This window comes from Pezoporus flaviventris, unplaced genomic scaffold, assembly GCF_033815535.1.
Source record: "Pezoporus flaviventris isolate CSIRO_AGI_PZ_B2104156 unplaced genomic scaffold, CSIRO_AGI_Pfla_v1 ptg000213l, whole genome shotgun sequence".
Taxonomy (NCBI): domain Eukaryota; kingdom Metazoa; phylum Chordata; class Aves; order Psittaciformes; family Psittacidae; genus Pezoporus; species Pezoporus flaviventris.
In genome coordinates, this window is record NW_026892761.1 from 16,028,438 (window position 1) to 16,052,160 (window position 23,723).

At 45.7% G+C, this 23,723-nt stretch overlaps 1 protein-coding gene across 3 annotated transcripts; it reads left to right on the forward strand.

Moving 5' to 3' along the window:
* The first annotated feature begins 1,659 nt into the window (after positions 1 to 1,659).
* LOC133262569 (E3 ubiquitin-protein ligase RBBP6-like) lies at positions 1,660 to 16,859 on the forward strand. Of its 3 annotated transcripts, none has more exons than XM_061441862.1 (14): positions 1,660 to 1,761; positions 7,485 to 7,581; positions 8,956 to 8,997; positions 9,649 to 9,685; positions 10,307 to 10,387; positions 12,350 to 12,438; positions 12,552 to 12,648; positions 13,686 to 13,825; positions 14,384 to 14,553; positions 15,291 to 15,394; positions 15,820 to 16,005; positions 16,086 to 16,164; positions 16,252 to 16,309; positions 16,501 to 16,859. In XM_061441862.1, exons 5-14 carry the CDS (start codon positions 10,340 to 10,342, stop codon positions 16,589 to 16,591), a joined length of 1,062 nt encoding a protein of 353 aa, XP_061297846.1. In that variant the 5' UTR covers positions 1,660 to 1,761; positions 7,485 to 7,581; positions 8,956 to 8,997; positions 9,649 to 9,685; positions 10,307 to 10,339; the 3' UTR covers positions 16,592 to 16,859. The 3 variants fall into 3 exon arrangements, with proteins under 3 accessions (XP_061297846.1, XP_061297844.1, XP_061297845.1); XM_061441860.1 differs by lacking the exon at positions 1,660 to 1,761 and adding an exon at positions 5,835 to 6,326; XM_061441861.1 differs by lacking the exon at positions 1,660 to 1,761 and adding an exon at positions 5,835 to 6,326 and having other exon boundaries at positions 16,252 to 16,859.
* The last annotated feature ends 6,864 nt before the right edge of the window (positions 16,860 to 23,723 follow it).

The window sequence follows — 23,723 nt, forward strand, 5'->3', positions numbered from 1 at the left end:
ACACCTCACATTAAACCATGTCACCCAAGGCTCTGTCCAGGCTGGCCTTGAACACCTCCGGGGTGGAGCATTCACAAGTTCCTTTGGCACCCTGTGCCAGCGCCTCAGCACCCTCACAGGGAAGAGCTTCTGCCTTATATCTAACCTAAACTTCCCCTGTTTCAGTTTGAACCTGTCACCCCTTGTCCTATCACTCCAGTCCCTGATGAAGAGTTGCTCTCCAGCGTCCTTGTAGCCTCTCTTCAGACGCTGGAAGCTGCTCTGAGGTCTCCCCGCAGCCTTCTCTTCTCCAGGCTGAGCAGCCCCAGTGTTCTCAGCGTGTCTCCATACGGGAGGTGCTTCAGCCCCTCATCATCCTCGTGGCCTCCTCTGGACTTGTTCCAACAGTTCCATGTCCTTTTTATGTTGGGGACACCAGAACTGCACACAGTGCTGAAAGTGGGGTCTCACAGGAGCAGAGTAGAGGGGCAGGATCAGCTCCTTCGCCCTGCTGGTCAGGCTCCTTCAGATGCAGCCCAGGATACAGTTGGCTCTGTGGGCTGCGAGCGCACACTGAAGCCGGCTCATGTTCGTTTTCTCATCGACCAACACCCCCAAGTCCTTCTCCTTGGGCTGCTCTGAATCTCTTCTCTGCTCAACCTGTAGCTGTGCCTGGGGTTGCTCCGTCCCAGGTGCAGGAGCTCGCATTTGGCTTGGTTGAACTTCATGAGGTTGGCATTGGCCAGCTCTCAGGCGTGTCAAGGTCCCTCTGGATGGCATTCCTTCCCTCCAGCGTATTGACCAAACCACGCAGCTTGGTGTTTCTAGCAAGCTCTCCCTGCCCCTATTTACCCACTCGCCTTTCCTCTACCCACCACATCTTGTGGTGATCTCTGTCAATCCCGTAGTCCTTACTTCTCTCTGCCCTGCTCCCTCTCCCTCTGTTTGCCTCTCTTCCTCTTTCCCTACTGCTTCTTTTTCCATCTCTGTGCAGATCCCTACCCTTTTTTTCCCTCTCATGTCCTTCTTTCCCTTTTTCCTGTCTTTCTCTCTGTCCCATTCCCTGTCCCATCCTTTCTTGCTAAGCCTCTCTGTCCAGCTGGCTGTGCCTTCTTTCACTCTTGCTCTGGAATTTTTCTTTCCTCTCTCTTGTCCTGATGCCCAGCAGCTGGTTTTGTCCTCCAGTGCTGCCCTGCTCTCTCTTCCTTCTCTCTCTGTCATTCTGGCCTGCTCTCTCTTCCCATTTTTTTCATTCCTTCATCTTGAGCCTGAAGCCCATCAGGATTTTCTGTTCCGTCACTTTGTCTTGCATTCAGTCCGTGCTCTTGTCTCTCCTTCCCTTAGTTCTGCTGCCTTTCTCTTCTTTCTCCACCTCTGCCCTGCTCCGTCCCTCTCATTTTCTCTCTGTTTCTGTCCTGAATCCCTGTCTTTGCCCTGTCCCCCCCATTTTTGCCTGTCTTTCCCTTTTTCCTGCCTTCCTGTCCCTTTTTCCCTCTCTCTCACCTGTCCTGCTGCCTGTGCTTTTCTTGGAGAATCTGTGTCCCGCTCCCTTTCCTCATCTTTCCCTCTCCATCCCCCGGCCCGGGTGGTGTTGGGATCTGGAGGTTTGCCTGGGACCTGCTGTGAATCCCAGTCAATGTGAAATTGAACTTACCTGAGCTTGCATGAAATCAGACTGATTGCATCTGGTTTTCTTCCCGTCTCCAATTCCAGCTGACTTTGCTGGCAGTAATGATCATGAGACCCTGAGCTGCAAGTATATTGACGGCATCACTCACTTTGGTAATGGGGCGGGTGGTCTGTGGTAAGGCACGTGTACTTGGGTGCTGGTGCTTTCATGAACATTCTCTGGTCTTGCCGCTTCAAAGCTCTTCCTTTTTTTCCAGAAACTTGAAGGCTGCATTTCTTATTCTGGGGTTCACACTGGAGTTGGACCGAACGCGTGGTATAATGGGCTCTGTCAAATGAGAGAGAGAGAGCCCTGCTTTTTTTGTTGATGTTCTCTAATGCTCTGTGAACTTTGGTAAGCAAAGGGAAGAGCGGTTGAAAGAGTCTCTTGAGAGTAACTTGTTCCTATAGCGTGTCTGTCTTCACCTTATGGTGAAGGTTTCTTACAGGAAGTATGATTTTGCTGAGCTATGAGGTTGCCTTGGCTAGGTAAATGTAACAGGCGTTGTCTTCAAAGGTAGTGAAGCTGTAGCAAAACTAGCGTGAAAAGCTAGTTTCTTCCTAGAACGCTGCCTGATAAAATAGTAGCAGGTAAAGGCACTTGCAGTTGGCTTTTCTACGCAGTCTTTGTGCAGAGTTTTTGGTACTTTTGGTAGGGATTGATTTCTGTGAAGGAAGGAGGAATGAGGGGAAAAAATAGTGCAGGCTGTCTGAACGGCTGCTTCACTGCAGGCAGGGTTCGAGTCTTCATGCTAGAACAGGTCGATACTGTAGTTTATAAACAAGGAAGATGAGCTGTCTGTAAGGAAAGCTTCCTCAGAAGTAAGGTTAATTTTGCTAAATTTGGTACTCTGTTACAACTGAGAGATGATTTGGCGGTATTTACATCCCAGCTGTGTGCCAGTGTGTTAACGCAGGCCATGGGGGTCTTTTCAGCGGTACTGCTGGACTGCAGGTGATGTGCCTGGGTGGTACCGAGAGCCTGGGTGAGCCAGCTCTGCCGGCTGTTAAAGCTCAGAGGATGTGACAGAATGGAAACCATCTTTGTAGTGGACCCCGACCATCAAAGGGGCGGATGTGCTGCTGATATCCCAGCAGCCTGGAGACGTGGGGGCTTTCACTGAGAGCCCCGTAAGGATCCTGTTTTCTGCTCCGGTAGAGGGTTTTTGTGCACACTGTCCCAGGAGGCATATTAGCCACGGCTGCTTCTTCGAGATCTCAGAAAAGATGCTGCATGATGCAGGGACTGTGGTGGCACTGCTGGTTTAAGGAGTTTGGTGTTCCCTTTTGCCCCTTGCCTTCCTGTCCCCCAGTACAGTGTGCCCTTTCATGCCAGTGCAACTCCCTGGAGCAGCCCAGTGAGCAGTGAATGGCTTAATCAGGGTGTCAGCATATCCCCCTTGCCCTGTGTGTGCTTTTCTGTGGCTCAGGGCGTAAGTGGAGGAGGTTTGTAGTTGTGCAGCTTTCTCAAACCTGAATCAGGGTAGTGAGCTGCCTTAGAGCATTTGCAACATGCACTGAAAATAGGTGGCCAGGTGCACAAGTCAGAAGTTCTTGGGCTTGTTGCTGAAGCCTCTGTCTCCTGAAATCATGCATCTAAGGATGCAGTTGATTTTTCTGGGGAGAAGCCGGAGGGTTCCCTTGCGCACGTCGATGCTTTTGTTAACCGTGTTTTTCTGCTTTAGGCGTCATCACGCGGGCAGATGTTTGGCTGCATGTAGCCTTCTGACCAGCAGTGGGAGCTCAAGAAACCCTGATGTCTGTCAGCAGCACTGGTGAGCAGCTGGGAATTTCTGCGTGTCCTGCAGCCTGCTGAGCCCCAGCACTGGCAGCTGAGTACCCTGGACTTCCCCCCACTGTCTCCAGTTCACCACAGAATGGCTCGCCCAGTCCCCATAGCCAACCTGACCCACATCACGCAGCAGTCCTATTCAAGTTATGTTTTCAGTGAGAGTCCTTCCGGAGTGATCATTTCCCGGGAGGATAGTGCGATGATGGAGGTAAAGTGTACCCCATGAGCGGAAGGCTTCTGGGCCTCCACAGGGGCAGTGCCTTGGAGGACACCTTTCAGAATGGGGAGAGGAGTAGCGTCTAAAAATTCTTCAACTGGCATGTGCTGTCCAAGGAGAGAGGCTAGGACACAAAATACAGAATTTTGAGAGTAATTCTCTGTTCGTGGCCATGAGGTGTACCAGTCAAATTGGGGCATCCTGAATGTGGCTTTACAGAATCATAGAATTGTTAGGGTTGGAAGTGAACTCTGGAGATCTTGCAGTCCAACCCCTTGCCAAGGCAGGGCCACCCAGAGCAAGTTACACAGGAATGTGTCTGGGTGGTTTTGGAATGTCTCCGGAGAGGGGGACTCCACAGCCCCCCCTGGGCAGCCTGGTCCAGTGCTCTGACCCCCTCAGTGTAAAGAAGTTCTTCCTCATGTTGAGACGGAACTTGTTGTGCTGTAGTTTATGGCCACTGCTCCTCATCCTGCCACTGGGTAGCACTGAGGCTAGGACACAAAATACAGCCTTTCAAGTGTTCAGTGGTTTGACCAGTGCCTACTCAACACACACATATACTGCTGTTTTGCAAAGCAGCTCTAATTGTGTGGCGTTGTCATCCATCTGCTTCTTTCTTGACCGGGACATCCCTGCAACTGGTCTTGCTGCCGTACCTTATCTCTGCTGCGAGGTGAGGGGAGGTTTCACTGAGATGTCAGAGGGGTTGGGCTGCTGCTCTGTTCTGGGTAGTGCAGAGGTATCCTTTCTTCTTCAGAGTTGGGGCTGTTCTTCTCCCCCTTGCAGTGAGCTGGGGTTCTTCAGTTGTGCTGACGGAACCACAGCTATGCAGTTTACAACGTCAAGTATATATACCTGAAGAAAGTTCATACAGCTTCATACTCTAAAGACCAATTGCTACAATAGTTAGGGAGATACTTTCCTGGCAGTCCCTCCTTTTCTTTTGACCATCAGGGTCACACTGTACTATTCACTGTTCAAGGCATAAGTTGAGTTCATAAGGTCACGCAACCCTGAGAACAGACATGCATCGTTACAAAGCAAAACAAGAGAGGGACTACAACAACTCAGCTCCTTTCAGTTCACAGCCCTCTACCTTTGTCAGGAGTCAGGAAGTTAGCCACCCAGATAGGTGTAGTGGAAATCCCTGCCTTACTTCATGGAATATTTTTAAATGAGTCTTTATCTTGTTTCTGCCAGTTTTGTTTTTCTGGTACTGATTCACATAAAACCCCCAGTGGCTATTAGTCAATACTGCACATTCTCTGTAATGCACATACTCTGTCCTGGAGTTCTAAAAGGTGATCTAGAGCTGATTGATTCCGTATTACCATTTGTGATAATGATTTGGTTTCTTCCTGTAGGGCTGTAATGCTGTTTGCGCTTTCAGGAATGGCTTCTTCTAGTTGCCCTGACGTGTTTGCTATATAGCTTGTTCTAGTTTTGCAACCCCTAGCTGTGATACAAAAGCTAGGGGGAATTTAGAGCTACATTCTGCCAGAGGGCTGCAACACTCTTTCCTGTAGCTATCAGTAGTTAAGAGTGATGGATCAGAAGAGATACTGATTCTAACCTGGAGCCTCTCCCAAGTGCCGATGGTTCCTTTGTTACTTTTTAGTCCTTTTCGCCAGAGTTCAAGCAACTGTGGATGTGGGACACTGGGGAAGTCCGTTGGTTGATGGCAATAAACATAAATGGTCACTGGCTGCTTTGACTGAAGTCTGTGATTCTTCAAGATGCACTCAAACAGCTCGTTATGTCCCCTCCCTTTGCTGGCTCTGTGGCACGGGCAGCTGAGCACCACAGTGGGGCTGCATCCGCCCCAGGATGTTTCACCCTGGCTGGATGTTGACGGGAGGGTCGCCATAGTGACAGCGTGGGGATGACAGGATGGTCACTGTCTGAGGTCAGGCTGGGGTGACAGCAGGGACAGGAGCAGCTCAGGGCGGTGACCGGCCCAGGTGTGATGGGTCCCCCTCCCCTTGGGGTTCTTGGACCTGCACGTGACACGGGCCTTTTGTCACAATGCGCTGGGTTGCCTGGGTGCGCTGTGTTGTCGCACCTGGTGAAGGCTGGGGCAGAGGTGCTTGAGTCGCCATAGAGGTTGGTCAGGCCTCAGAGTGCTGCATGCGGGAGAGGACACTGAGGCCAAGCTAGGGCTTTGAGGAGGACGGGGGCAGGTGCCGACATCACGGCACAGCTCACTTGCTGAGGGCCATAGCCTGGAGCTGTTAAGGTGGCAAAGCCAGGGCCTCACTACGCCACGATGGAGGCCTGAGGCTCTGTCCGCAGAGGCTGCCTGATGTGTCAGGGCCTGGCTGTGGCAGAGTGCTGCAGGCTCTGAACGCCGTTGGCCAGCGCAAGCTCAGCCCGTGCTGCTCAGCCCAGTCCCCTCGGTGGGCTTTGCCGCGTGCCCTCACCTTGGTAGAGGCTGCAAGGCCTCTATCTGTCATTTGCCGAGCTAGACCCGGTAGTGGAGCAGGCACTGCCTGGCCCCGACCATGTCTTGCATCCACTACAAGTTCTTCTCCAAGCTGAACTATGATATGGTCACCTTCAGTGGCCTCGACATCTCCCTTTGCGACCTCAAGTGCAAGATCATGCGCAAGGAGAAGCTGAAGGCAGCCAACTGTGATCTGCAGATCAGCAATGCCCAGACCAAAGAAGGTACGTGTTCGCAGCATGGGCAGGGCTTTGGGGATGTCCTGGCTGGCAGCGTTGCAGACCACCCCATGATGGCCGCAGCCAGCAGAAGCCGCATCCTGCCTTCTGTGGCTCATCGCCACATAGCACGAGTGAGCCTGGGGCCCATCCCACCAGGTGGCAGGAGCACCAAGAGGGTAAGCAGTGCCAGGGATTAAGTGGGGTGGTGTCATGAAATCTGATTTAGCATCCTGCTGGCTACACCAGTTTGCCAAATGTGTGCACGGAGTCACGGTGTCCAGAAGAGAGCCCCGAGCTTTCTAAAGCCCTGAGGGGAGCCTAGGTGAAGCTAGATCTAGCCTTAGTCTCCGGCTTGGTCAGTGGTTTATGTCTAATGGAGTGTCAGAAAAGAAAATCAAGGTAGAATCAAGCTAAAATGATTTGCATAGAAACCAAAGATGAAAAAAAGGAGACCCTCCCACTGAGACACAAAGTTCAGAGTGGACCCCCTGGCTTTGTAAACTCCTGATGGAGCCTAGGTGTGGCTGGATCTAGTCTTAGTATCAGACTTGATCAAGCAAATGTAAAGCACTGAGCAGATGAGAAGTGTGGCTTTGGGTGGATTAAGCTCCAAGAAACAGACAAAGGTGGCGGGCTCTCTTCTGCATTCTTTCACTCTGGAGCACCAGCAGCAGAAGTGACTCAGTTAACAGTGGCGAAAGCAGTGGATCTGAATTTTCATGCTTTCACTAATGCCTGGCTTGTTTCAGAGCAAGCTAGGCAGACCTTCGAACCTGGTTTATGCAGGTGAGACTTTGTAGTGGTTTGTTTTTCTCCAGCGATCTATCAGTTTTGTAGCCTAATCGAAGCAAAAGCAACTTCAGTTAGTTAGCCTGCTAACTGTCTTAGCAGGCTGTCCTGTAGTGACCTCTGCGACCATTTTGCTGTTGGCATTCAAACTGTTTTCAAAAAAGGAAAAAGATTTAGCTGCTGGTGTTCCGTTATCAAACCTGAGAATGTCTTGAAAGGTACTGTTAGTGTGTTCAGGCAATGAAAGCACGACGTTACATACAAAATTTGGCTTCTGTATCTGTAAAGGCCTTCTCTGAAGCGCTGTGTAGTTAAGTATGTATTAATACATGTCCTTTTGAATGTCTTTTTCTGTACTTCTGTTGGTTTCAGAATACACAGAAGACGCCCTGATTCCTAAAAACTCATTGGTAATTGTTAAAAGAATCCCTGCCGGAGGAGTTAAAGCTGGCAGCAAAACAGATGTCACGTAAGTGTCCACACAGCATTGCATTCTTGGCTGTTGGTTTCAGTGTGTGAACTGTTTCAATGCATATGAGGCATTCAGATTGTTTCTTTCTTGTTAAAGGTTCCGTTAGTTTTTGTTGTCACTGAGTAGATTTTTAATGTGTCGGTCCCAAAGCAGACTTACGCTTTTAGGCCTGCTGGGATATGGGGTTCAAACTCCAACAATGGAAACTTTTAAAATGATTCTATAGGGTTTGTTCTTGGGGTTAATTTTTCTGAGAGCCAAGTTGTAGGTCCTGTTTTGTCTGCGTGGAGAGATTCCTTGTTATATGTGTTTGCTTTTATGGCTTTTATAGCGAAAACAGTTCTGCAGTGTAGTGTAAACTTAAAACCTGCTCCTGTCTCTGAAGAGTCTGATTCTTAGTGTTTGACTTTTTGTTGCACTTGGGGGAGAGGGACAGGATACGTCAGGTATTCTCATGCCCCAGATGCGTGGGGTTTGCATACTAGCCATGGAGGAAAGACCGACGCTTGCCAGCTGGCAAAGCATGCAAACAAGAAGTTCCATTCAAAAGTGATTCCTATTAAGTTTCCCAAAGCCGGTATCTGTTTTGGGCAAGAGAAAAAGAACAGTCTCATAAAGTGTATTGCCTCTTGTGCAAGTACAATGAAGGAATAGGTAATCCTTTCCAAACCTGAAACCCAATAAGCAACTTAGCACATTACCAAAAGTTGGTAGCTATCCTCCTAAGGCTGTTTTTACCCTAAGCTGATAGGCGTGTGGATGGCACCCTTTCCTCATATTGTAGTGCTGCCGTAAAAGGAGAGGCTAGATGCTGCTAGCACCAAAGATCAAATACATACCTGTATGTGGGGCTAAGGAAAGAACGGCACTGCTCTTCTAGCACTGAAAATGTATCAGGCAGATCAGCTTTCTATTCCTTCAGCTGGAAACAGCGCAGAGACCGCTGGTAGAGTGCTTAATGCCTGGGCAAGTTGAAAGTCTGATGGAATGGTGGAGAGGCATTTAAAAACTTGCCTTGTTACTTGCCTTGTAGTCTGTTCTTCAAGGTAAATGGATGAAACAACCATTGTGTCCCAATCTAAAGTACTTACTTCCCTTTGGGAAGTAGGTGGATGTAAACAGGAGCCTTACTGTTTGTACCTGAATTCCAGAGCAGCCTTTGAATTGCCTCTGCTCCTGGGACACTTTGGATGATGTGTGAATTGTTTGTTAACTGTATCAAGGTTGCATCTCTGACTCATGATAGATAGATGCAGGTCAGTGAGTATGTGGAATTGCAGCAAGTTTTCAGATGGAATAAGTATTTCTTAAAATACTGCAGCATTATTGTAAAGCAAATTCTGGCAGCTAAGACTTTTTTTTGGGTCACAGGGCTCCTCAGTCACGCAAAATCCCAGGAGCAGCTTCTTTCAGGTGACATTTCTACTACTATTTTTAGTCAATAAAGCATATGTAACATGTCTAGTACTTTGGCACTTCCACGGCTAAGCATGGTAGATACCTGAACACAGTGCTTGGGCTTCCACAAAGAAACACTGTTCTAAAGACTAAGCTGCTGACAGTTTTGTTATTTCTTTGTCAGATGACTGATTTGTTTTCACTGAAGTAAACTTGCCTTTGAAGTGTTGGGACTATCACTGTTCTGCCATAGAAACTAAAGTACTGTATGTGACACCTGTTTGTAATCCTAGGGATGTACAGATTGCCTGAAGTTACGTTGATAGTTTGAGGGTTGATTATTTAAGAACACAAAGCTGTAGTACAGACTTGATATATTTGATACTTATGTGGCAGAGAAAATATCTGAGGACTTTCTCTTGCACTGTTGTGTTCTGTATCTGTAAGGCTGACTTCTGACAAAGTAGAAATGGGATTTTGGAGGTTTTTTTAGTTGCACTGAATGACCAAGAGATAACAGTTTGTGTATACAAATAAATTTCCATATTCACTGTACTGTCGGAACATAATGTTTTGATGTTCGGGTTTTATAGTTGATTTTCGGTGCTTTCTGTTGGGTGCAAGTGCTTTATTTGAAGTTCTGATCACCTTTCTGTCTCCTCCTAGAAGCGGAACTGAGCCAGCGAGCAGAACATCAGAAGCAGTATGTAAAAACCCAATCTCACCCTTTTTTCTACACACTGCGCTGAATTCTAAACAGTGTAGCCTTGTATTAATTTTCCAAACATTAACTTCATCTATCTTCCAGTAAAACATAGTCCAGACTGTAATTCAGATGTTCAGATTGGTGTTTGGGTTTGGTGGGGTATGGTGAGTTTGGCATCTTTGCAGTTTTTGAGAAGAAGGGCAGAGTTCATGTTTCAGGGCTGCTTTTTATCTTGACAGGCAGCTACTGTGTTCATCAAAGCATAACTGTGTAAGTGCATGTTGAAATGATGAGACATTAACTGACTAACTTACAAACTACACTGCAAGCAAGCTTCCTGTAGTGATGCTTCCTTCTCAAATAAACTTCAGCATTTTTCACAAGGGCCCCTCTCTGAGATATTCTGGAGCAGTAAGTCCATCTCAAGCGAGTTGGTTAGTTTAGTTTCGTCTTATTAACCACATATAGGCACTTTTCAGCTGTCACAGGTTTGGACTTTATTCTGAACAAATACAAATTACAGTAGGTTGGAAATGCCTCTTTCAATGACACGCAGAGGATATAGTGCAGATTTTCAGACTGCAGTAGAGGTTAACTCTTGCTATGTTTTGATTATAGAACTTGAATACGCATTTATTTTTTGCTGAACAAATGAAGGATGAGTCTTCTGCATCTGTTTCTCTGGCCCAGCTTTCAAAGGTGTGTGTATATATATATATATATATATATAGTTGTAAAATACTTAAAAATAAGTGTTTCCTTCATACTTTTAAGCCTTACTTGCAGTCTGTGGATGGATAACAGTTGTAATGTGAACAAAACTTTAATTTTTAATAAAGTATTTAGTTTAACTTTAAAAAGTATGTCTAATTCGATACTGTGCTGTAAGGAGTACTTGCCAGTTTGGGAAGACAGAATGGGAGTACCTTCTCAGCCTCAATATAGCATCGCAGCGTTACTCATCTTCAGGACATAAAGCAGCAGTACCTCAGAAGCTGTTTCCTATGTTTCATTAATTTTGTGTTGGAATCTAACAGCATTTTTACAAAAGAATTGGATTGGCTGTATGGTATGGACATTTCAGGGCAGTTTGCAACAGCTGAAGTAGAAGTGTTTCTGGAACTTGGGCAATGGCATGGCTGGTTTAGAATTTCTAGTCATTAGAGGCCTAGAAGCATTCTTTGAATACTGCACAGTCTCGTAAATTCCAGCCTCTGGACAGTGGAGAACACAGTCAAATTTGTTTGAATGCAGACTGTCAGTAGTGTAAATTGTGTACTTGATTGTTTAGAGGAATACACCAGTGTGTATCTACGGTGTGTTAGCAGATGTGACCACCTGAAAATGTTGCAATGGCCTGTTTTGGGATGGAACTGCTTGCTCTTTTGGCTCAACACTGTGTAACTTTGGCAAGACACTAATGACTGCCCTTTGTGAAAAAGCGTAGTGCTAGGCAATTAAATGAAAAAGATGGGAGCTAGTTCTTTCTCCTAAGAAGAGAGGCAGGAGTTCATTTCTAAGAACGAGAGGGCTTCCCACCGGCAGCATCTTCCCTCTCTCACTGAAGGAATGAGATTTTGTGCCTTTGGCTGTCCCTGCATGTGTCCTTTGTTCTGTAAACCCATGTGAAGTTTTACTCTCAAATGTGAAAAACTGTCCAAGTGGTGCGCACATTGAATCTTTTGAGAAACGCGTGAACAACACATAAAAGCAGCTCAAACCTGTTACTTACTCGAAACACATTGTTCAGGCTGGCTTAGCACAGGGGCAGTGTGCTGTGAAATATTTTTGGTTTTATTATTACAGTGCAGTAAATGCCATAGTTGAATTTTGGTCCAGATCATTTACAGTCACTCCCTTAGACCTTTCTTGTATATGGACTAGTGTGTAATAAAAACATCAGAAAAATCAGCTGGCTTCAAGATCTAGTTCTGCACATGGGTGGTATTACAATATGTCCATTAAAAGGACACAGTCCCCTGGAAAAGTCTGCAGGTTGTGCTCTCTGTAGTTAAGTCCCTCAGTAGGAAGAAGTGAGTAGGGGGGGGGAAATGCAGTTTGGATTGCCTACAGGACACGATGGTCACATTTCTACTGAAAAGAACCTTGTGTCTTGCTGAGGGATCAGGAAGATTCCTTTCAGTGCTTTTGTGTCTGATGCTGAATTTCAGCAAGCAAAAACTACAGGCCTGACACTAACATTGTGTGTTCTTTTTAGTGCTGCAAAGTGTAAATAATATAACTTGCAGAAATCTTTCTCAATTAAATGCACAGTAGCTGTCTTCTCCTTCAAATGGGCTGGAGCTTCAAAACCAGTTGAAAACTGCTGCTAGTGTCATTTCTTTTACTCACCACTTGGCTGAATCCACTTGGAAGAAAAGTGGATCGGTTACACAAGTCTATGTCAAGCCTAAGGTTTTGAGTGCCCAAGAATGCTCTTTTCAAGTAGGCTAGCAGGCACATAAGCGTCACGTACAAGCACAAAGTCTCCCCAGCGCGCTCTCAGGACAACTGTGTTTGTTTTATAGAAGCATGTGTTTTCAGGCAACATCAGCTAGCATTGTGGTGCGCTTTACAGGGTTGAGCAAGTGGTGTTGTCTTTGCCTGGGTGAGCTTGCCTGTGTTTCTAACGTGTGTGTCAAATAATTCCGTGTTAAACAGACTGCCAACCTGGCTGAAGCCAATGCTTCTGAAGAAGATAAAATAAAAGCCATGATGATACAGTCTTTCCGTGAATATGGTCCAGTCAAGTAAGTGTTGATAATGTCAAATCAGTTCTTTGATGATTATGGAAAAATTGTGTAGATGTTTGTTTTAACAGGAGAGACACATGCATACCTTTTTCTTCCTGAAACCTTTCTAGTCACACAAAGAAGCCCTTGGGTACACCTCCACCATCATATGTTTGCTTTTGCTGCGGAAAACCTGGCCACTATAGAAAGGACTGCCCAAGAAATGGGGTAAGATTTTGGGGGCTTCCGGGGTTACTTTCTGACCTTGTTTAATTTCTGACCTTGGGAGTCAAGTAACAAACAGAGGAATAATCGTATTAAGAACTGTTTCTCTCGAGGTGAAATACAGAGGTTACATGGCAATGCTGAAAAGCCCTTCAAAGTTCAAGGGAAAGCCGGGATTATAAATGTAATTTTTTCTTTTTTCTAAGCCACAGACCTGAAATAAGTCCATAGATCTTTTTGTCTGTGAATTTACATGCATATTTTGGTGTATTTCAATATTCCTGGAAATGTTTCTGTTTTAACTCTTTTAATGACAGTTCACGTTTTCAGGATTTTGTACGAAACCAAGATGTTTCTGTTGACCCCATCTATTGAATATTTGTGTGTTTTACTGACACAAGTCTCTGGTTGAGTGTTCATGCCCTTTAACATTGGTCACTGAATGTATACGCGTGAGGTATGAATTCAAGCTTCATCTATAGCTGGTGAATAGATGTTTCTCCAGTGGCTGACCCTGACTTAAGCTTTCCCTCTGAACTGTGCTTTAGGGGGGGAGGGAGGCAGGTTTGTGTCTCTTCTCCCAGTGCATCATGAGGTAAGGGATATTTCACCCTTAAGAAACCTGTTGTTAAGCCAAAGAATGTCGACTCAGATCAAAACTCTGCTTAAGGCTTTCACAGAATCAGAGAACCACCTAGGTTGGAAGGGATGCATCAAGTCCAACTGATACTTCAGGACTGCCAAATCCATCACGAACCATGTCACTAAGGGCCTCACGTACGTGTTCTTTTGAACACTTCAGGGAACAGTGATTCCACCACTTCCCTGAGAAGCTTCTTAGCTTCTTAGGAACGATAGGTGACTTAGGAACGATAGGTGACCTAGGAACACCCTAGGAAAAGAAGTGTTTCAGTTGAACAACCTTCACGCTGGGTAGAAGGAGAGGATTTAAAGGCTTTTGCTTCTTACAGTCATCACTGAACTGTCATTTTAAGTGTAGGTCTTAAGATGAGGTATGTCTGCATTTCTGTGCTTAACAGGACAAAAATGTTGAGTCTGTTCCCAGACTGAAAAGGAGCACAGGAATTCCAAGGAGTTTCATGATAGAGGTGAAAGATCCCAACACAAAGGGTGCAATGCTGACAAACACTGGAAAATATGCAATACCGATTATTAATGCGTAAGTATGGAATTAATTGGACTGACCAAAAAGCGAATGAGAGAAAGCATGCGTAAACATCTGAGTGGCCATGCAACCAAGTTGGACTGCATCTGTAATTACGGGAGAGGAAGCGCAGTCATTGCATTTTAACCTTAAAACCTGTGATACTTGCTCATCTGAAAAGAGGGTGGTCATTCATATTTGTCATGCCCCTGGAAGCTGGTTCAGGTTGTGGTGCACCAAGGATCTGTATTTCTGCAAAAAGCTTCAGTAGTGGTGACAGGGGACTCGTTCTCTTTGAGAGGTCATTTTGCTTCTGGTTTATGTTTCAAACGTTTCTTACAAAAATTTAACCAACAGCTGTTGGATTGAGATTTCATCCGCCTCCGAGTTTTTATTTTACAGAGTTACGGCTATAGGAAAGTAGTTTCAGGTCAGTGCCTACAGTTCAGAAGGCTAGTGTGGAATGAGAAGAATTCTGTCTAGTATCTTCTTTTGATAAAATGCAAGGCTTGGAAAAGTATTCCTTTACCCATCTTTAAATTTGTTCTTTTTCCTTCCCCACACGTCCTTCAGGGAAGCTTATGCTAGAGGAAAGAGGGAAAGACCTCCATTTTTACCAAAGGAGCCATCCTCCTCCTCTTCTGACGGTCCTGCTCCGGATGAGCTGTTATGTCTCATTTGTAAAGATATAATGACTGATGCAGCTATTCTTCCCTGCTGTGGAAGCAGTTATTGTGACGAATGTAAGTGTTATTCCCATGTTGTTAATTGAAAACATCACATCTGATCTTCTGAAAGCAAAAACAGCAGATAACAAAATTGCTTTGTTACCTGTTCTAATGAAAACCTAAGTATACCCTGACTAGGAAAGGACTCATCTCGTATAAAGTAAAAAAACAAAAACCAAAAGGCAGAAAACTTGCTTCTCTTTCTACAGATCCGGTTGCATCCTCTTTACATGCAGAGGAGTGCCTAGCTGTGCAGGTGATTACAGTATTAGCTATCAAATATTTGTCCACAGCCCTTTCTCTCATACAAAATTATACAGCCACCTCTGGTGACTGACTGTGGTCTGCAACAAACGGATAGTTAGGCATTTAATCCGCATTCTTCTCCACGGGAGAGCTGGTTCAAACCTTCAGAACTCAGGCCTACCAACGCTTGTTTTTGAGATGCACTTTGTTCATTAACTTTGGGGTCAATGACTTCTTGCTGTAGTGGACAGTGGAAAAAGGATGAGTTGAATCATGAAGACACAGCCTACACTCCATCTTCAAATATTACAACAGTGAAATGTCAAAACTGTGTAACTATTTGCTGCGTACTAGAAATCTTTTACACTCTTGAACATTTGTAGCTTCATGCTATACACTCAAGACCACATTCACCCATGAATCATATACGTGTTTTGATTAGACCCAACAACTTTCCTTAGTTTGGCTGAAAACTGTTGTATTGTGATTATACTAATTATGCACAGGTATTAGAACGGCGTTGCTGGAGTCTGAGGAATACACATGCCCAGCGTGTCATCAGACAGATGTTTCTCCTGATGCTTTAGTTGCCAACCAGAGCCTACGCCAGGTAGTGTGATGACTTTTACATCAGTCGTACAAAGAGCTTGTAAGGAGCTGAGAGAGAAGACAATATTACTGTAATATTAATTTAGCCTTAAGCAAGGCCAAATTGAAAAAGGCTAAATGTACTTTTCAAGCACATTTATCTCTGACAGCTCTTTAGAGACCATCTGGCAAATTCAGGCCACACTTCTGTTTAACACAGTCACCTCACTTTCAAATTCGGTGTTAACACTGAAGTATTTTAAATACAGATACCCTGAGTTAACCATGATTGACATGAGTGTTTAATGTGGTGTGTTTATGTAGCTGTGGTTGAATGCCTTGGATTGCATTTCCAGGAATACACAAGTAATTTTACTCCGTGGAGGTTTTGTTGGTGTATCTGCTGAAGTTTCAGATTACCTTTATAAAATGTTCCTCTGCCTCTAGGCTGTGAACACCTTCAGAAATGGAGCTGGCTACACAAAAAGGCTCCGTAAGCAGATTCAGCAGCAGCAGCCGGAGCCACCACCTCCAGCACCACTCACGACAGGTATCCCTCCTGCTGCTTTGGTGACTGCCGCTGAACTGCCTCAATCTTCCTCTCTGTCAATCAGCAGGTTGTTGGAAGAGAAGGTAAGCTTTATTTCCACATGTGCAGTGACTCCAGGATTTCAGTAGAGCTTGTTTTCCAGCTGTTTGCATTTATTCACAAGGGCTGTCAAGTTCCTGTACGAAGACAACTAGCACTACCAAGTCTTCTGGGCTGCCAAGGGCAATCAGTACCCACAACTGGTAAGTAATGACAGCTTTAGAACTTCTGTTAAAAAATTACCTTCAGATAAGCTGAATGGGCTTTTTTTCTTCTCCCCTCTCCAAAAGGTCCTCCGAGGGCAGACAGTACCATCCGCTCACCAGGTGCCAGAACAAGCTGTGGACTGTAAGTACGCTATAGAAATTCAGTACATAACTACTTGCAACCTAGGCTGTAAGGTATGACTTACACAACAGCTGATCGATAATCAAATAAGCATGCACAGAGAGCTGCGGGGAATACAATTGGTAACTGATTTTTAAATGGCTCAGTTTGAATTGGCTGTAAGAAAGGGGATACTGCGTGCTTGCAGTAAGATTATTTCAACTAAAACTCTGGTACATGATTAAAAGGAAGACTGAAAGAAGGATGCTTTTTGAGAAAACCATAAGTACATATAAAAATTAAACACGATTAAAGAATCAGATGGAAAGCTTTGGATTACTGGCTGAGTAGGGCTGAAGAAATGGGGTTTTCAGTAGAAATCATCGTCCAACATTCTTGTTTTAACAACATAGTTGATACTGATTGAGGCAGTTATTGGGAAAATCAGTGCTGTCGTTTTATGACAATTCTGAATTTTTTCCACTGAGGCATCTCAAACGGCCAAGCTGCTTTCTCTCAGGTGGAGAGAGAAGAGCCTGTTTCTGTGTCATGTTAGTCCTTCCGTTTGGTGTAGATTGTTATAGATAGCTTTTCTATATAGAAACTTCTATATAGATAACTTGCACTTCACAAGAATTTATAACAGAATAAGTAGCTTTTGTTTCTACAAGAAATTTTACTTTATCGTTCCCCAACCTAACTGTAGCCAGGGGCTCTGCTGGGGAGGGTTTCGAATCTTCCCCCGCTCCTCCTCAATCTTCATCTAAAGTATGTCAGGGCAGGCCCTGACATTCCACTAAATCTCCGGTGTTTATTTTGTCTCTGAGGGCATTCTCTCTGCCAGTGCTCCCTCTGCTTACAGACTACACTCTGATCATTCTCTCTTCCAGCGCTCCCTCTGCTTACAGACTGCACTCTGATCATTCTCCAAGTGCAACCCGTGCAGTCTGTTCACAAGCCTTTCCATGTAATCCTTCTTTCTGACCCTTTCCTCCCAGGTCGCTCCCCCCTTTCCTGCTTTCCTGGGTGAGAGCAACATTTTTTTTCTCCCTATTATTTCCTTCTCCCTTTCGACTTCTCTGTTACTGTATATTCTCCAGACTGTTTGCAGTGATTTACTGAGTGACCGAGAGTCTGTCCCTCCCAGTTTTTGCAGCTTGCATTTAATACCTGGGTCTGATGGACCAATAAAAAGATAAGATAACTGTGCTGCACCTTTTTCAGGGTCCTTACCTGTGTACTTACGTTTCATTCCAAACAAAACCAACCGCTGATATTTGGTTAATAGATCCTGCTCAGGCAGAACACTTGGATCCCATGTAGGGTCTGCGGAGGGAAAGTGGTCAGCCACTGGCACTGCCCTGTGCCCCCTGCATATGGATCTTTTCTGCCTCCTCCCTTGCTTTTGCCAGCACTATACTTTATGATCGTACGTTACCAAAGTATCCAGTACTACTTGTAAAACATTCCAGTCTGGATCTTGTGTTCTAATAATCGTCTCCATCACTTTAGTTACTTTTTCAGGATCTTCCCTATAGGGTCTGGCTAACTTTTTCCAGGCTCATAAATCTGACACAGAAAACGACACCTTGATAGTCACCAGTCCCTCCACTCCTGCTCCCTGGCGTAAGGAGCTTGTATACCTCGGAGAGCACCTTTCGTTGTTCACCTCATGATGGGGCTAGAGCTCTTTTCCCACCTGCATCCAAACCTGACCCCCCCGCCCCGCCCCGCTCGTTCCTTGTTTTAATTTGTGGTCCAACTAATAATTCCACATCCTCTTTTTCCTACCTACATCTAACACACCACTTACCAATACTACACGCAGAACATCAACTCCTGAGCGGTTTGTTATTATCCTTCTCCAGTGCTAATGGAGATCTTTAGGTATATGCATACACCCCTTTCACAAGTCCGAATTATTCTGCCAATCAAAGAATAAATCAATATACCGTAACTCATCCCACTTCGCCTCCCTTCGGCAAGCCAGCATCAATCAATCAATTATAATGAATTGTAGGGTTCACAGGCCACTTCGCCGAAGACTCCAGCTTGTACAATGGCCACCATTGATTACAATACTTTTATCAAAGTCTCCTGAGTGACTGAGCCCACCTGGGGGTCCACCAATTTCTTTTCAGTGTTGCAAAATGCAACCCAATGGGGATTTCTTCAAAATCCTCCCTTTGGAGGCAGTGGTCCTGACCTCCCTCCAAATACAACGTCCAGACAACCAAACAAATCCTTACCCACTGCACAGGGCATCTCCTGTGACTCACGTGGACAAGTTACCAAAAAGAACGCCTTTTTAAAGAAATAAAATCAGGGCCTGACCAAGGTCCCGAGTTGGTCCGGGGATCTGTGGTTCCTTTCAGGGAAATCCCCAACACTGGCGTGAAGGTCCCAGAGACTCCCCAGATGAGCAGGAAGCACGGCAGAGGGTCCGTGTTCGGGCACCAAAGTTTTGACCGCAAAAGTCCGTTGGAGAAACTCTCCAAGGCTCAATTTGGAGTTTCAGAAAGCAGCGTTCTTTATTGCAGCGCTGGGCGCACACTCAAAGGTGAGCGTGCCCGTTCCTTGCAGGCGGCAGCAGCTCTGTATTTAGCATACTCATGCATATTTACGGTTTTCCCAGGAGGTTATTTACATATTCACGAGATTCCCAGAAACCAATTCTAATATCTGCATTTGAATTACACATGCGCTTTCTTGCTGAGTGGGAGTCTCTACTCCGGATCATGCAGTTGTTCCCATTCACATTCCAGCTTGGCATCACCACGGTATCCAGGAGGCAGCAGAAGGAAGAGTCGTGACTGTTTTTCCAGGAGAAGGTCACATGGTCATCACTGTTCAAGGTCAAGGTCACCCCTAGAAAGAAGACACCATTGATGGTGAAGGACCTGCCCCAGCCCTCTCCCCCATCCCTGTTTCTTGTTTAATTCATTAAAAGGTCTGGGTGTTCGCTTCACAGCACCTCTCTCTGCCTGCAGTCATTTGCACAGAGGGAAGTGGGGAGGGGGTTAATGCAGCCCCTGCCCACCCTGCAGGAGGCTGAGCTGGGACGGGGATGGCCACCGAGAGGATGGGTAGTTGGGGCGTTGCTCCGGGTGGTGTGAAGCCATGGGAGAAACCACATTGATCAGTGTCAATGCCAGGAGGATAGAGACCTCCATCGCTGCCCCAGTACCAGCACCACTGCGGCGGGCTGGATCCGGCCCTGGGAAGGAACCACGGCTGCCCCAGGTGCCAGGCAGAGACTGGCTGAGCATGGGAAACTCAGCTCACACCTACCTGGCTGGTGGGTGAGAATTGCTGGCTGGGGCTCACGCACTGATTTTCCAGAGCTGGCGCTGCAGTGGCTGCCCAGCTTGCTCCATCCTTTTATGGCCTCATCCAACGCTGCCTTGGCGTCACCCAGCAAAAGCCCCAGCCCACAGGTGAGCCCCAAGCCTGTGTCACAAAAAAATCAAACTGACCCATGAAGACCAAGGCAAGAGGCTAGGATGCAAAGTATAGAATTACAAGAACAAATATTTTTTCATGCGCGTGTCATGCCCCAGCCCCATTGGAGCACATAAATGTGCCTCTACAGAGAGTCCTTACGCCCTTCAATCATTCAGGTACAAGATGACTTGCCTAATCACCAGCACCCACACTACAAATTACTAATCCCTGTAAACTTTGCAAAGCAACTCTAGGTTTTCAGCGTTCTCGCTGCTTGCCTACTGATCCCTGGAGTCAGTCCTTCCTGAGTTATTGATCTGTGATGCCAGAAAATGCTGGGAGGGGTTCCAAGATGTGTCACAGGGGTTAGGATCAGACTTGTTTGTAAGGAAATCTTAAACTGCTGAAGATCTTTGAGAAGAGGAAAGGTGCTAATGAGCATATGCGGAATAATGTGAAATAGGAAGTAACTCCATTCCAGCCAATACCAGGACAGGTTCTTTAAGACTTAATAAGCTTGTGAAGAAATCTCTCAGGATAGTTGATGATTTCTATGCTGAAAAATTACTTGGGCAGGAATCTGAACGCTGCCAGTATCTTTCCTACAGTAATGGCTTTGAGCTGTATTAGTGGAAGCTGAGTTTACAAGTTTTAAATATGACTTTTCTTGAACTGCAGTTTCTGTCATTGATTCGAAGTAGAGGTACGTGCAAAATTTTGCTGGGACATCTGGTAGAAGTGTTGATTAAACAGTCCTGTATGTAGGATTGCAGTACAAATATTTTGCATCTTGTACTAATTACCAAACATGTTGTAGTCTAAGCTGTCATTTTAAAACTTATCTTTACTGCCTTCAAGATAAATGGTCTTTATGTTTGATACTGCACTGTAATAAGACTTGCTCTTTTTCCACCTTACTGCAACGAAAATGGTTTGCACTGCAAGTATTTGCTGAGTTGTGAAAAATGTGTGCATTCACTGCTGTACTTTAAGCCACACACGTACACACAGTCTGCATTCAGACAAATCCAATTCTGTTGTCCACTATCTATACGTATACTACAACTTACAAAACTGTGCAGGATTCAAGGAATGCTTCTGTGGCTCTAATGACTAGAAATTCAAAACCAGCCATGCCACTGTCCATGTTCCAGAAATGCTTCTATTTCACCTGTTGCAACCCCCCTGGCAATTACATAAATTGCAACCAGTTAAATTCTTCTGTAAAATTAGTGTTAGCTTCCAGTGCACAATTAATGAAACTTCTGAAAAACAGTAAACATCAAATGAAATAATGCTCTTTTTTTTTTTGTCTTGGAAGTTAATTACTACCGCCACATTACATTGAGGCTGCGAAGGCATTCCTGTCTTCCCATACTGACAACTATTTACATGACAGTATCAAAATATTCTCATCCTTTTAAGTGGAAGATGTTTTAACATTGTCTGTCTTTGGCAGCTCCTCCTTCCCTTTTGTCCTGGTTTCAGCTGTAACAGTTATTTTTTCTCCTTCCTAGCAGCTGGAGCAGTGCTGTTTGGCTTTAGCCTGACAATAATGCTGGTAACACACTGATGTTTTAGTTGCTGCTCAGTACCCTGCTCAAGGACTTTTCAGTCCCTCATGCTCTGCCAGGGAGGAGGGGAAGTCACAAGGAAGCCGAGACAGGACACCTGACCCAAACTAACCAAATGGGTATTCCATACAATAGGACACCATGTCCAGTATAGAAACTGGGGGGGTCACCCGGAAGGCCCAGATCGCTGCTTGGGTCGGGCTGGGTATCAGCTGGTGGGTGCTGAGCAATTGTATTGGGCATCACTGCTGCTTAGTCGTTTGATTTTCTTTTCTTTTCAGTTTTATATTCTCTCCTCTTGTTATTTCCTGTATCATTATTATTAGTAGTAGTAATAGTATATTGTATTTTAGTTACTGGATTGTTCTTAACTCATGGGGTTTACATTCTTTCAGTTGTCTTACCCATCCTGCCTGGAAAGGGAAAGGGGAGGGGAATGAGCAAATGGCTGTGTGGTGCTGAGTAACCAGCTGGGCTTTAAACATAACACCTTTTTAAGCTTTAGCTGGTTTTAGTATACTGTCTTTCTTGGGATTAACAGCCACTTCTACTTTCCTCTTGTCAATTTTTACTTTCATCTTATCCTTCTCTTTTTTCTCCATTTCAGATACTGTTTTGAAAGCAACAGAATCTGCTTCCATAGGCTCTTCTCTCACAGGGGTGGGTGGCATCATTTCTGCTTGGGAGCATGAGCCCAGAGTCCATTTCAATGTGTGCTGCTGCAACTGGCTCTCTTGGTTTTCTCAAACCTTCTAACGACTCAGAATTGGGGTATCCTTCATTGTCCCCTTCTCTTCTGATGTTTTTTACACTTATTTCCTTATAAGGAAGAACAGCTTCCTTATATCCATGAGAGCAACAAAAAAAAAAAAGAAAAAAAAAAAGGAGGAGGGAAAATGCAGCACTTGGGGGACCAAAGAATCTAGGCTTAGTGTTGAATGGTGGAGCCCATGACAGGAATATTCCAAGGGCTGCAGAACTGGACAGCCCTTCTGGGAACTCCTGAGGCAGTGGTCACTTGAAAGAAAGCAGGACAGGTCAGGGTACTCCAAATTTATGGAAATTATGGGTTAATCAACAAATTGGCAGCCTGCCTGCTGGGAAGGTGCTAAACCAATGTAATGGTTGGGAACCTAGCTGAGAGCCGATTCCCTCCCATGACTGAGAAACGTAACACAGTATGGTTTTGTCACAGTGTATTTGGCAGAGTCCATGTGTGTGTGTTCATGGTGACTGTTTGTCAGAAAGAGGCAGGAAATCATGAGGGTGCAGCTCTTCTATGAGCTTCCCACTTGGGCACGCCGGGGTGCCTGGCCAACGCTCTCAGTGCAACCAGCACTGAGATGATGAGAAACTGCACGGCCCCACTAGTAAACAGTGACAGAGCTGGCATAAAGCCCCTTGTGTTTCTAAGGGTATTAAAGCAGGAGCCTCTTGTAGCCCAATTCGATGCCTCAGCTGTGGGTGGATGTGCAGTGCAGGAGCTTTCCCAATTACCTGAGACTCCCAGCATTGGCTGCAACGGGGCTTCCCAGCTGAAGCATGTGCCTGGAGAATGGTTCGATGATGACTGGTGATGTGTTTCTTGATCTCTGTTCTCTCTATGCAGTATTGATTTGATGCATTGCTAATTGTCCTCTGTACTTCACTTATATACGTGTACATAATTTCTTCTCTTGTACTTATTTACTGTATAGAATTATTTGCCCACTTTACTGTGCTTTTTTGCTTTAGTGTGCTTGTTTAATACACTGTGCATGCTATACAGCTAGTGTGTGATTGTTTTGTTGAGTACCCTGCCTGTCAGAAGAACACTTGTGTACCCAGCAACCTCCCTGCCTCTCTTACAGACACCAGGTCCTGCTGCTTTCCCCAAGGCGGAACTGGACGTCTACAAAAAAGGGCCTCCCATGTACACGATGGAATTAAAAGCAGCCTTGGAGGAGAGAAAACAGCAAAGCTGGGGCAGGCAGACTACCGCCCAGGAAAGGTAAGGCAGCCTGCCCACCTCTCCTGCTCTGCTTTACAACTACCAGCCTTTGAGCATCCCCACCTTCTGTTGGGGCTTCTGAGAACACATGCCCACATTTCTTGTGGGGAGAACAAGGGCCTGTGGGGATGGGACAAGACAATGTCTTTAACCTGACAGAGGGGGGAGACTGAGATGGGATCTTAGAAGTTCTTCCCTGTGAGGGTGGTTGGACACTGGCACAGGGTGCCCAGAGTAGCTGTGGCTGCTCCATTGGTGGACACAGGGGCTTGGAGCAAGCTGCTCTAGGGGAAGGTGTCCCTGCCTATGGCCAGGATTGGAGCTGGATGAGCTTTAAGGTTCCTCCCACCCCAAACCATTGCGTGCTTCTGTGGCATCCTCAAGTCCCCAGCACTGCCAGGTGGCAGCCCATGATGCTGGCAAGCAC